Source organism: Diabrotica virgifera, chromosome 6 (assembly GCF_917563875.1).
Source record: "Diabrotica virgifera virgifera chromosome 6, PGI_DIABVI_V3a".
Classification (NCBI taxonomy): Eukaryota; Metazoa; Arthropoda; class Insecta; order Coleoptera; family Chrysomelidae; genus Diabrotica; species Diabrotica virgifera.
Window position 1 is genome coordinate 236,045,846 of NC_065448.1, and position 13,905 is coordinate 236,059,750.

The 13,905-nt window shown below is 33.1% G+C and overlaps 1 protein-coding gene across 1 annotated transcript in view; it reads right to left on the reverse strand.

Annotated features, from left to right (window-relative positions):
• Positions 1-7,214: 7,214 nt before the first annotated feature.
• LOC126887339 (GPI ethanolamine phosphate transferase 3) overlaps positions 7,215-13,905 on the reverse strand; it is a 30,402-nt gene continuing 23,711 nt past the window's right edge. Inside the window, exons 5-6 of the mRNA XM_050654787.1 lie at positions 8,759-9,153; positions 7,215-7,576 (exon numbers count right to left, since the gene is read on the reverse strand). Of these exons, the coding sequence (XP_050510744.1) occupies positions 7,382-7,576; positions 8,759-9,153 (590 nt within the window). The 3' untranslated portion in view covers positions 7,215-7,381. The remainder of the gene's footprint in view (positions 7,577-8,758; positions 9,154-13,905) is intronic.

Here is a 13,905-nt window from a genome sequence, read left to right on the forward strand (position 1 = left end):
CAGAGGCAACTATAGGACCATTAGCTATTAACTAATAACTTTTTTAGGCTGGCATTCGCACGAGCACGTTCAATTTTAAGATAATCTTAATCACTGCAATTTTTACTAATAAGGGAGAAACTTATATTGTAATTTTATTATTACATAAAAAATTATTATATTTATGTCATGGATATTTATAAAATATTGTTTTATAAAAGTGTGGCGAAAAACAAGCATGTGCTAGGAGGGGGGAATACCCCTCCCTTGTATCTGGTACCTACTTGTACGTATACCTAGGGGTGTCGTCAGAAGTCATCAGAAATTATTTGTAGAGGACTGAAAACTGTAGTAAAAACAAATGTTAAAATTGTTTTACGATTTAAACACATTTCAAAATTTTGCAAAAAGGTGATACATTTGCCAGTAGTGTAGGAAACAGAGGTTGAACCTCGCAAATGGACACAAGACTGGTTTTATTTTTTTTTTCTGGTATATCAAGGGGTGCTTATTATGAAACTAACATTTTCTCAAAAAATTTCGCCCCGTAACCCCCCTTTTCATCCCTTTAAAGGGGGTAATTTGTGGTTTTTGCGAAACGTAGCCCTTCCTGTACGTTTTACAAAAAATTTACTTAATAGTAAAATGAAGAGGACTATATTCCTACTATTTATTTCCCAATAGCATATGCCTGTCACCTACCGTTTAGCGGGAGAGTTGACAAATTTTTAAAAAAGATGTTTTTAAAAAAAATTATTTTTCCCTAACTGTAATGAAAATTAAGAAGAAATTGTGCGGCAATTAATCACAAATAAGTGGCTGATTTTTTGGTATAGGTTTCATTTAAGAACAATTGCAAATTTTTTAATTACAGGGTGATACATTTTAAAAAACCTCTTTTTATACCATCTGAACCGTCTATGCTAGAGTAATAAAACTTTCAGCGATTATCCATATACTATAGTGTTATTTGTAAATTTGTATAATGCATCCCCATATTTCTCCCGGAACTACCCTAAAGAAAAGAAGAATTAATAAAGAAAATATTCAAAAATTGATTTTAGGCCACCACTGTGGCTTTAGGGTGCAAAGAAAAAAAAATATGCATAGGTCATAATGTGTAGCAGACAGTGTGTTCTTTTATTTTTTATAAGTACGTTATCAATAAAATGAATAGGTGACGAAAAAAAAAACAAAAACTGGAGCCCGCCAAAGCATTTCTGAGGTTTACGGCGCCAGTGTCGTAACGGTTGCTTATACGAAGAAAATGCATAGGACCTTATTTGTAGAGAAATCAGTGGTCTTTAATTCTGTATAAGTTTTGTTTAAAAAAAATGCATAGATAATGAGGAAATCGTAAAAACATTGTCTCCAAGGGATAGGGGTAGTTTCTGCAGTTTATTTTCAAGGATAGGAGTAGTTTTCGCAGGGATGTTGCAATAATCATATATATTTATGAAATACCCTATTGATGGAGCATATCTCCATATGGGCCAAAAAGCAAAAGAAAAAAAAATTTTTTAACCCCCCCTTTATTGATTTTTTTTGCTACAATGATGGCATCAAGAAATCGCTTTTGATGTCCATGCATGGGTAATAAGAACGTGCACAACATAATATAATATGAAGCATTTTAATTAAGGGCATGGTGTGTGAAGGATTCCAAGAAAATCACTTTCTTTATTAATTCTCCTTTTTTTGCGGTGGTTCCGAAAAAAATGGGGGTGCATTATAGAAATTTGTAATTAACACCAGCACATGGATAATCGCTGAAAGTTTTTTTACTCTAGCAAAGGCAGTTCAGATGGTATAAAAAGAGGTTTTTTAAAATCTAACACCCTGTAATTAAAAAATTTGCAATTGCTCTTAAATTAAACCTATACCAAAGAATCAGCCACTTATTTGTGATTAATTTCCGCAGGGTTTATTCTTAGTTTTCAGTACAGTTAGGGAAAACTATTTTTTTTTAATATCTTTTTTAAAAATTTGTCAACTTTGGGGCGCCATCCACGCTAAACGGTGTGTGATAGACATATTTATGCTGTCAAGAACTAAATAGTAGGAAATATAATCCTCTTCATTTTACTATTAAGTGAATTTTTTGTAAAACGCACAGGAAGGGCTAGGTTTTGCAAAAATCACAAATTACCCCCTTAAAAGGGATGAAAAGGGAGGTTCCGGAGCGAAATTTTTTAAGAAAATGTTAGTCTCATAATAAGCACCCTTTGATATACCAGAAAAAAAATTTAACCGGACTTTAAATCCGGAACTTTGTCCGGACAAAAACCGGACAATAAAACCGGACTTTTGTCCATTTTGCGAGGTATCCTCTGTTTCCTACACTAGAGTATTATTAATCCAATCGTCGGAGATTTGACCTCTAAAAATCATACAAATAAGCAGATTTTTGCAGAAAATATCAATTTTAGGTAACCAAAAAACAGCAAAATTGTTTATCGCTCCTACCCCCGGCTTTCCCTTTAAAACTCCCTTCGTTATGGGGCCGAAGAACATCGATTTACCAAGAATCTGTACACAGTAAAAAAATGTTTCAAACAAAAAATGTAGCTGACAAATGAACTGAAAAATGTTTATTACCACTTATTGTGTAAAATGAATCGTTCCCTCAGAAACAACGCTTGAAGCGATCGGCGATTTTGAATATCAGTTACGTGAGCGGAATCAATTTTTATAGATAAATTTTTTATCAACTCGATGATAAAAATTCGATATGTTTTGATCAGAGCGTATCAGCAAAAATCAAAATGACTTTTAAAGGTGAAAACTCTATAGTCGGTTCGCTAAACTCAGACACAACTGGCTATTCAGTAATTATTAACTATTTATTAATTATTTTTTTGCCAACTTTAGAAAATTGTCAAAATTACTTACTAAAATCACTAGCCAGTTGTGTCTGAGTTTAACGAACCGACTATAGCTTTCGTATGCAATTTTTGAATCTTTCCGCAAATGAAGTCAGTTTTACTCTAGTCGTTAGACGAAAATGCCACTGAACATCTAAAAATGGTACAAATCAAATGAGCTGCAATTTGGTGAGAATGTCAATTTTTGGGCCCCAAAAAGATAAAACAGTTTGCCACTCCTATCCCCGGGCTTCCTCCTAAATTTGTAAGCTGCAGCCGTAGAAAAAAAAATGCTTTAAGCAAGGAATGTAGCTGAGATCATTTTGAACAAAAATGACTTTGCAGATGCTAATACCTTTTCTAAATCATCGTAGCTTTTTTCAATTTCTTTTTCTTCATAGTATTTGTGTAGGTACATTCACATTTACTGTTGTTTGTATTTATTATAACATTATATCATGTCTGAGAATAACACGACGTTTTTACAACATTATCTATCTTCGTCATCATAATTAGTGATAAGCCATTTTTCTATTTTGAACTGTCTTCTCCTGAATAGTACCTACAATGTGATCATTTATAGTTACTTTGCACTACCATGACTCATCTTATTTCACCTATTCCAAGGATAGGTACTTAAATTTAGCCGCTAGTTTAGTAAAAACCTATTCTAACAACGTGTACGATAGTGTATATTTTACCAAAAACAATTAGAGGAGAAAGCTATGACATCTTTAACGATTACTTAAATATTAATAATATCATTTCACAAAACGTTTTGATCACTTTTTCATTGATAATTAATATTTCATTTTCTATAACAGATTTGTTTTATATAGCTATTACTAATACCTTTATTCAAGAAACCATTTATGGTTTCACCATAAACGACTTCTGCTAATAGTAGGTAAATTATAATCATGTAATTACTCAAAAAAAGTTTAATTGTTTTATTTGAAACTTTTAAAAGTAATTTTCTTGTGATATTCAAAAATTTATATGACCGAATACCTTGAAATAAATTATTATTGGATGCAATGAACGATATCGGAATTGCACAAAAACTAACAAAAGTCGTGAAAGCACTTTACAATGATAATGAAGTAGCGTTAAAATAAGAAGCAAAATCTATAGCTTATTTAAAATGACATAGAGAGTATTGCAAGACTGCTCTAAATCCCTCACTTTGTTCAAAATATTCGTAGAGAAAACACTTAAAACCATGGAAAAGAAAACAGTTTAAGAACCATATGGAAAAGAATTAGGAAGGAATGGGCATACCATTATAAAATAAATACTTAAGTAATTTTTCTTTCTTCTTCGTGTGCTTCATCCTTTAAGGTCATTGGCGATCATCACGGCCCATTTTATTCTATCTGCAGTAATTTTGAAGAGTTCTATAGTTTTTTGTCCACTCCACTACTTTAAACCGGGACAAGTGCGTCGTCTTCCTGGTCCTCTTTGTCCTTCCGCACTTTCCCTTTTATGACCAATCGTACCTACCAACTCATATTTTTTTATTTTTTAGTACCTATGTGACCATAATAGATCATTTTCCTTTCCTTCATATTGATTATTTCATTTTCTTTTTCATCTTTGTTAATGTTTCCGTGTTATGTAATTGAGGCTTCAACTCCATATACAAGGATAGAAAATACGTAGCATCTCAATACTCTAGTTCTAATTTCTATTCCCAGTTTTCCATTGCATAATAGCTTCCTACTGCGCTTCCATTTTATTGAAAGCGCTTCTGGCCATCTCAAATCGTCGTTTTATTTCAAGGCTGTGGTCCCATTGTTCATTTAGCTTACATCCCAAGTAATTGTACCTGGGTATTTATTCCTCTAAAGCTTTTCCTTTAACGTAGATTGTTTCGTCTTTAATCATACTCTTGTTTTTTTTTGTTCAAATCTATTATACACATCTCGCAGTACTGCGTAGTGCGATCAATCAAAATTTGCAGCCCTCCTCTGCTAGATTTTTGTTGGTCTAATCGTCTAATGATTCTCACATTCTGATCATCTATTTCTGTTCCGTACTATGTTTGCAAACCTTCTGTATTGTATTCTGTCGAAAGATTTTCTGCAAGTCAACTAGGTATTTATATGAATAGGCCATAGTTCAACGTTCTATGTTTTATAGTAAATAATATGTTCCAAAGGCTTTTCTAAATCTCGGTCGGTTTCCTGTTATATTATCGTCTAGTTTTTTGTAGACACGTTCATGTATCACTCGCAAGCAGACTTTTACAATATGGTTAATCAAGCTGATCGTTATATATTCTTCACATTTCATTGCGTTGGAGTTTCCCCGGCATAGTAAATTTTATTAAATATTTCTACTAGTATATCAATGTGATTCTCTGTTAGTAGTCTCTAGTTTCAGTCGGTCCCGTGGTTTTATTATTTTTTATACGTTTTAGTGCTTTTCAGTTTTCTCTTTGGTAATTGTAAGTCCATTTATACCTCTTGGATTTATTGTCTCCATTCTTTCGTCGTCTTCAAATAGCTCTTTTTTATATTCTTCCCATCTATTTACCTGTCCTGTAATTTTAATTATTATTTTGTTTAAAAAAATGTATAAACATTTTCAATTTCGTTGCAACCCGAAAATGCAGCAGCATTATATTCTAGTTCAACCAGAGAGTACAGCAAGAGTCTATACCGGTTTCAGGGCTTTTTTGCCCTTCATCAGTAGACCCATATTATGGCTCTTCTCTCTGACCGAAACAGGATATCTCGACGAGTGCCGTCCCGGATTGTAACGAACGAAATGACTGGGGTGTCGTAGCGAGATCTGCTAAGAAACTAGCTGTTTTCAATCTAATAATACATAAAACGACAATAAATATCATTCTACATGCCACCAGATTGAAAACAGTGGGAACCTTCTCTGGTAACAACTTTCGAGGCTTTTAAAAATTATAAGGCATGCGGGTGCCAAGACTATGAGAAGATGAGGGAATTTTAAAATTTGTAATTCATGTTCCATCTGCTCAGCGTGGTAAAGCTCCAACAAGAAGGTTTCCTACGTACTCCAAAAAGAGTAAATAAATTAAACATTAAAAATGTATAAACATTTTCAGCCATGCGTCGGGGTATCCTGGTTCAGTCAGAGAGAAGAGCATATGGGTTTACTGGTGAAGTGCAAAAAAAAGTCCCGAAACCGATATCGACTCTTGCTGTACTCTCTGATTGAACTAGAATATAATGCTGCTGCGTTTTCGGGTTGCAACGAAATTGAAAATGTTTATACATTTTTAATGTTTAATTTATTTACTCTTTTTGGATTACGTAGGAAACCTTCTCTTTGGAGCTTTACGACGCTGAGCAGATGGAACGTGAATTACAAATTTTAAAATTCCCTCATCTTCTGATAGTCTTCCCGCTGATAGATTATAAATACGCATGGCTTATAATTTTTAAAAGCCTCGGAGGTTGTTACCAGAGAAGGTTCTCACTGTTTTCAATCTGGTGGTATGTACATAGAATGATATTTATTGTCGTTTTATGTATTATTAGATTGAAAACTTACGTTTATTATTTTGTTGTTTTTGTCCATTATGTTTCCAATACCTCTTTTTTCATATCCCAGCTGTAGCTGTTTCTTTATTTTCTTGTATATATATATGTTAAAGCTGTCACGTTGTTTCGTCATCTTTCTATTTCTGCACATATTTTTGATAGCCAAAATTCCTTCGCTTGTTTGATTTTTTGTTTAGCTGTTTTATTTACGTTTTTAGTGTTTTTCGTTTTTTCCCTGTATTTCTTGATTAACTATTTATATGGGAAATAAGCCACAATTAAATTGAAAAAATAATTTTATTAACGTTTCGACGCCCAAATCGGGTGTCGTTTTCAAAATACAAAATACTACTAAATTAAACAAAAATGTTGTTGCTAAGTAAAAAAATTCTTCTAATTTATTTAATCTGACTCATTTATATTGGCAATTCATAAATTATTAGAAGAATTTTTTTACTTAGCAACAACATTGTTGTTTAATTTAGTAGATAGTATTTTGTATTTTGACAACGACACCCGATTTGGACGTCGAAACGTTAATAAAATTATTTTTTCAATTTAATTGTGGCTCATTTCCCATATAAGTAGTTAATCATAAAAATGCCACAAGGAAATAGCTTCAGAACAACTGTATTTCTTGCTTTACTTATTGTGATATTTACTTTATTTATTGACGTTCTTCCTTATGTTATTCATTGTTTGCTTTTAGGAGATGTGTCGCTCTACCCATTTTTCTGTAGCATTAAGTTGTCCTTAGTTGGACTAATTAGTCGTTAATCATCCACTCCTTTAACATAGTCTTTCCATTTTTGGTATTATTTACTTATTTAGGGTAATAATAAACAACTTTATAAAATCTATTTATTAATTCAAGATTATAACAACATTGTTCATATCAAGGCATTTTATGTATGTGGTCAACGCTTGTGTACAAATAAATTAGCACAAAAATGCCCAAATGTCTTTAAAAAAATTATTATAAATAACTAATAACAACTTACGACATAAAACAAATCAACTCATCTTATTAAGAGTCTGGATTAAGGATTCGGTTTTATTATTGATTCGTACAAGTATGAGGTAACCGACAATTACTGAGCCTAACGTTATGAACATTCCTATCGATTCGAAAATTAGTTTCGGTGCAAATATGTTCCATACCATCAAATGGCGACAATGGATCGTGGCAGCTAGCATACTTGCAAATACCTACAAAAATAAAAAAAGCTGTTTTACATGCATCTAAATTATTTATTCTAGACATTTAATAATATATCATTTTAACTTATATGTAAAAAAAATTCTAAACTCCAAAATTCCGAATCGATAACGAGACAAAAGAGGACAATACAGACACTTGCTGAGACATTTGTGAACGAACATTACACCTCTCTTCACTGTTGACCAGCAAAGGCAATAGACGTGCAAATGTATCTCTCTCTGGATTGTCGCCGCTGAAGACAGTTCTGTTCTCTGTTTTCCCCATCCACAAAAATGCAGTACAAATAATAGGATATGCGGACGATATGACAGTAGCAACAGATAGAAGGGCATAAAAGAAAATTTTCCAAAAATGGAAAACGGAGCCAAACTGAGATGACTGGAAATAAAGGAAAATAAAACAAAATATATCAACGTAAGCAAGAAAAAAAAAAAGACACAAACGACAGAACTGGAATAGATGCACAAAGCTTCGAAGATGTTGAAACGTTCAAAATATTTGGGAGTATTAGTCAACAGAAGAAATGAAAGTGTAGATCTGAAAAAAAGAATTCAAACGGAAAATAAAGCGTTTTTACAAGAATAAAAAAATGGTTGGAGATAAGAAGATAAACAGAAATAAGATCATAAGACAAATAGTGGTATATGCTTCAGAGACATTTACATTAACAGCAAGAGAAGTAGAGCCACTAAAGGTTTTTAAGAGGAAGATTATGATATAAAAATACTAGGATCAAAGAGAAAAAGAGAAACGAAGAGGATGCAAGACAATAGATGAATCACGAAATACAAGAATCGATGGGTCAAGAGAACATAGTCAGAGCAATAAAAGCACAGAGAATTCGATGGTATGGACACATAATGAGAAGAAAGAAGAGCAATCCGTTAAGAATTATAACGGAATGGATATCAACAGGTAAAAGAATCAGAGGCCGACCTAAACTGAGATGGAGACAACACGTGGAAGAAGACTTAAGGGGTATGGAAATTAAAAATAAAGGAAAGACAATCAAAGCGGGAGAAGAATGGAGAAAAGTAATGGAAACAGCGAAGTCACACCAGAAACTGTAAAACAAAACCCAGAATGGGATAATCCTCCACACAAAAATGATTTTGTGAAAACACACATGTAGAGTTTTAATAATATACTATGAAACTAAGATTTCTTACCCGTATTGCATGTCCTAAAATATATTTCGCAGCTAATTTAAACATCGACGTTAACATCAGTCTATCTCTTTCAAACAAAATAACTTCTCCTCTAGAAGCCTCTACTCTAAACTCCTGTTTTTTCTCGCAAACGGAAGGGATCATTACAAATACTGTGAACGGCGTGATTAACAATAATGGCAGCAATACTCCCATTAAAATATACGAACAAAATGTGTTCAGGATAATCAAGGTTCCGGGAATAACGTTATTGGAAAATGTTCCAGTTGTGCCTATAAATGCAGCTTCCCAAGAAATGTTAGGAAACGACGGTTGGTGTCCTGTGGCGTAGAAGAAATATTGTGCCAAAATGATCCATATGAGTATCGATATATTCGGAACGTCAAACAGTTGTTCTAAAAAACAAAAAATACACATATATATAGATATATATATATATATATATATATATATATATATATATTTTATATATATATATATATATATATATATATATATATATATATATATATATATATGTCTTCATATCAAGGCGAGATCCGTTTGTATCATAAGCTATACAAGATGAGATCCGTTTTGCAAGGCGAGATCCGATTTTGGATCTCACCTTGTATTCACGTGTATATAGTGACATCTCGATGTAACAATGGTTAGGGTACAAGGAAATCGATTTTTGTCTGGACCTCATTTTGCACCCCTTTTGGTGAATTTTATATTGCAGTGGTTCCACTAAATCCGCTGTAGAGGGCAGCGCGCGCGATCCGTTGTGTATATGGTAAATATATATTTTGCAGACAATCCGAGATCCGGTAAATTTGGAAACATCGCAAATGAATTTCACGGTCAGCTCTCTCACTCGGCTTATGTCTAGCTTGAATAAGAATGTTTACATTATTTAAGGGCTCTGTCCAGAAAGGCGATTGTCAAATATCTCGAGAACTAGACGGCATATCGAAAAAACTTTGGAATGCTTTTTGAATGGTTTTTCAAAATCTATATACTTATGCAATAACAGGGTTCTTATTCTGCCTGCGAAAGCGGTGGGTGTAGCAACTTTGAATTTTCAACTGAGACACTTTATTTTTAATTAAATAGTTGAAATTTAGAATTAAAAATACACAACTTTTGTTTGAATCGATAATAGCTTCTTTAATCCAGTCGAAAGAGCTTCAAAATCGTCGTTTTGATGACATTTTTAGGGTTTAGGGGTACCTCAGGTAGTTAGCTTAAAACGTAAGAAATAAATTTGAATAGTTAATGTTTATTGATAAACAAAGCTCCAATTCTATTTTACTTCAACTCATTTTAAGGCTATTTCAATAAACTAATCGGTTCTTTTTTCAGTTTTTTGGTAAAACATTGTAACTTATAGACGAAAATTCTTAAAATCGGCTATTTTTCATTTAAATTGTCAATAAATAGTTAAATTGAGAAAAGATTGGTCAGATTTACATAAATTTTGTTATTCCGTCCATAGAGAAACTAAAACAATTGTTACGTAGTTACACTGAGTGTCATAAAAACCGTGTATTTTTACTCATTTCTTTGAGCTATTTCACGTAATATCGAGATATGTTGTATTTTTTACATAAGTTATATTAACGTTAAACTGACTTAATTTATAGTTTTATAAGCAACAATTAAGTATAGCGAAATTTATAAAACCTTGTTTAAATTGTTTTACATGCTCTATAATGCGGTTATCTTAAATTTTGTTTTGAATGTTTTTCTTCTTACTGGTAGACAAAAAATGGCAAAATGTGCATTTTTGACATCAAATTGTTGATAACCAACATAGTTACTACTCAAAATATTAAAAAAACTAACCGTCGGTATAACAGGTTGCCTGGAAACCAGATGCAGAACAGTACCATAAATGTTTTAGACTTTTTAGCACTTTCTTTAAGTGAAATTTAAAATCATTTACCACCCATGTACACTCATTACGGAATCTGTTACAAGAATTTCAGCGATTTCAGCCATTTTTTCAAAATTTATTTGGATTTTCTCTAGTAATCCTTCCAAAAGACAATACATAAATGGTGAATACCTTTTACACCAACTTCAAGGAGGGTAATTTATACAGGTACATACCTGGAATTATTATATGGACCGTTCACTCTTGTTAGAGTATAGTTCGCTCAAATATGAGCTCTTTTAATCCATTTCACGCGGTAAATTAGTCCGCTTTTCCTTTAGGTCTTAGTTCATAGGTTGTGATGTTTTTTTCTCGCTCAAATATGAGCTCTTTTAATCCATTTCACGCGGTAAATTAGTCCGCTTTTCCTTTAGGTCTTAGTTCATAGGTTGTGATGTTTTTTTGCCCTCTCTACTATCTTCTTCCACTCTCTCCGGTCCTGAATCTTTTCTCTCCAGTTTGCAATTTCCATCTTTGATATATCGTCTAGCAGTTGATCTTCCCATCTAATTTTTGGTCTTCCTCTTGGTCTATTTTTTACTGGTTTCCAGTTCATTATCTTCCTGATCAGTTCTTTTACCCCTCTTCTTTGTGTGTGCCCAAACCATCTGAGGCTTTGTGCTTTAATGAATTTTACTATATCTTCTCCTTTATTTATATTTATTATTTCATGGTTCATCAGCTTTCACTATTCCCCTGTTTCTGTCTTTACTGGGCCATGTATCCTTATAATTTTTCTCTCAATTATTTTTAACTTTTCTTCGTCTTTTTTCGTAAGGCACATTACTTCTGCTCCATAGGCTATCACTGATCTGATTGCTGCTGTGTATATTTTTGATTTTGTTTTTTTTGCTCAGGTTTTGTCCTTGAGTAGTTGGTGATATTTCCAATATACTCTATTACCTGCTTTAATTCTGTCGTTTATCTCTATACTCCTTCCGTTTTTGCCGTCCACCATCACCCCCAGGTATTTGAAGCAATCTACTCTCTGGAATGTATTTTCACCTATCTTTATTTCTGCTATTCTGTTTACATTGTCTCGTGTGCTTATAAGATATTTTGTTTTATTCTGATTGATTATTAGTCCTCTCGTCTTTGCTTCTCTTACCAGGGTTAAAAGTGCCTCTTCTAGTCTTTTTTTATCTCGTGCTACCAGTCCCAGTTCATCTGCATATCCTATGATCTGTGTTGAGATTTGAATAATTGTCTTTTTCAGCCCTGTGTCCCTAATTACTCCTTCTAGAGCGATATTAAATAGTGTCGTTTGTCGTTGACAGACTGTCTCCTTGTCTTACTTCAAGTTCTATTTTGATGTCATTTGTATCGCCCTCATTTGTTTTAACTTTTGATGTATTGCATCTATTGTTGATCTTCCTTTGATCTATTGTTCTAAAACCCTGTTGATATGGTCCTATAATTTTTTCTGTGTATTGATTTAGTCGATTTCTTATAATTGTGGTCAATATCTTATACGTTGTATTTAGTAGCATAATTGGTCTGTAGTTGCAGCACTTAGTTGGATCTCCTTTCTTAAAGATTGGTGCGATGTGTCCGTTTTTCCATTCTATGGGCATGCTTTCGTCCTTCCAAATTGTAACCATTAACTTGTGCATTCGCTTCGTGAGCTCCTCTCCGCCGTTGATGATCAGTTCGTTGTTGATTTCATCTGGCCCTGGCGTTTTGTTTACTTTTAGTTGTTTTAATACCTCCATGAATTCCTAATAAGTAGGTGCGACTTCCTCTTCATCTCTGTTATCTCTTATATCCTCATCCTCTGAATATGCCTTATTGTCGTTTTTGTATAGGTCCGTGAAATGTTTTTCCCAATCTTTTTTGTTTATTTTTGTGACAGATTTTTTGGTACTGTGTTGTTGTTTTATCTATTCGAACAATTTCTTGTTGTCTTTATTATTCGTTTCTAATTCTTGCATTTGTTCAGAGATCCATGTGTTCTTCTTTCTTCTATAGAGTTTCAATGCTTCTTGTTTTTCTTTTCTATATTGGTCCAGTTGTTCCTGTTCGGCACTTTGTAGCCATTTGTTTCTTGCGAGGTGCTTCAGTTGACTTTTTTGGTGATATTCCTCATCAAACCATTCTTTCGATTCTTTGTTTTTTTGGAATCCTATTATTTGTTCTGCTGTCTCTATTATGCTGTTCTTTATGTTTTTCCATTCTCCTTCTATTTCTTTGTGCTCGTACTGACCCAATTTCTGTTCCAGTTGTTCTGTATATTGTTGCTTTGTTTCTTGCGTTTTCAGATTGGCTATATTCCATTTCCTCCTTTTTCCTTTCTTATGATTATTTGCTTTGATTATTTTCATCTTAAGTTTTGCTATCAACAATATGTGGTCAGTGCCTCCATTTGCCCCTCTATATGACCTTACGTCTTGTACTATTTGTGTCCACTTTTTCGAAATTAGAGTATGATTTATTTGGTTTCCATCCATTCTTCCTGGTATCATCCATGTTATTTTGTTTTCTTTTTTATGTTTATGCCCAGTACTAACTATATATGTATTTGTTGCTGCTGCTAGGTTGCAGATTTCTCATCCATTATCATTCGTAGTTTCATGAATAGTTTCTTTGCCAGCTACATTACGATTATAGTCCTCCTTTCCGATCTTTGCATTGAAATCACCCAATATTATTAATATGTCATTCCTCGGAATATTTTCACAGGTTTCTTCCAGGATGTCTTAGAATTCTGCTTTATCTTCTTGGTTTGCTTCTTCGGTGGGTACATAGCAATTGACTATCGAGATGTGGGCTTGTTTATTTTCTTATGTAAGATATCCTTTCATTAACTGCTTTGAATTGTATCAGTTTTTCCCTCATTTTTTTGTTCACCATAAATGCCGTACCATTCGTTTCCTGTTTGTTTTCTCCCGAATAATACATGCTAAAGTTTTTCTTCTCAATTTTTCCTTCTTTCTTCCATCGTATTTCCTGTACGGCTAGGATTTCTAGTTGGTATTTTTTCATTTCAAGAGCTATTTCTTGCATCTTACCTGATGCCAGCATGGTTCTAATATTCCAAGAGCCCATTCTAATGGGTTTTGTTCTTTTCTTCTTATTGAGATTCTTTCTTTATTTTGTGTGCGTTATTTTGTTTTCGTTAACCGTTTGCATTTCCGAGTCTTTTTTTGCCATGTCAATATCATATTTCAGTCGCTGTTCTTCGTTTATTAGTTTTTTGAATTTTCTATCAGCTGTTCTCTCTCTTCGTCCC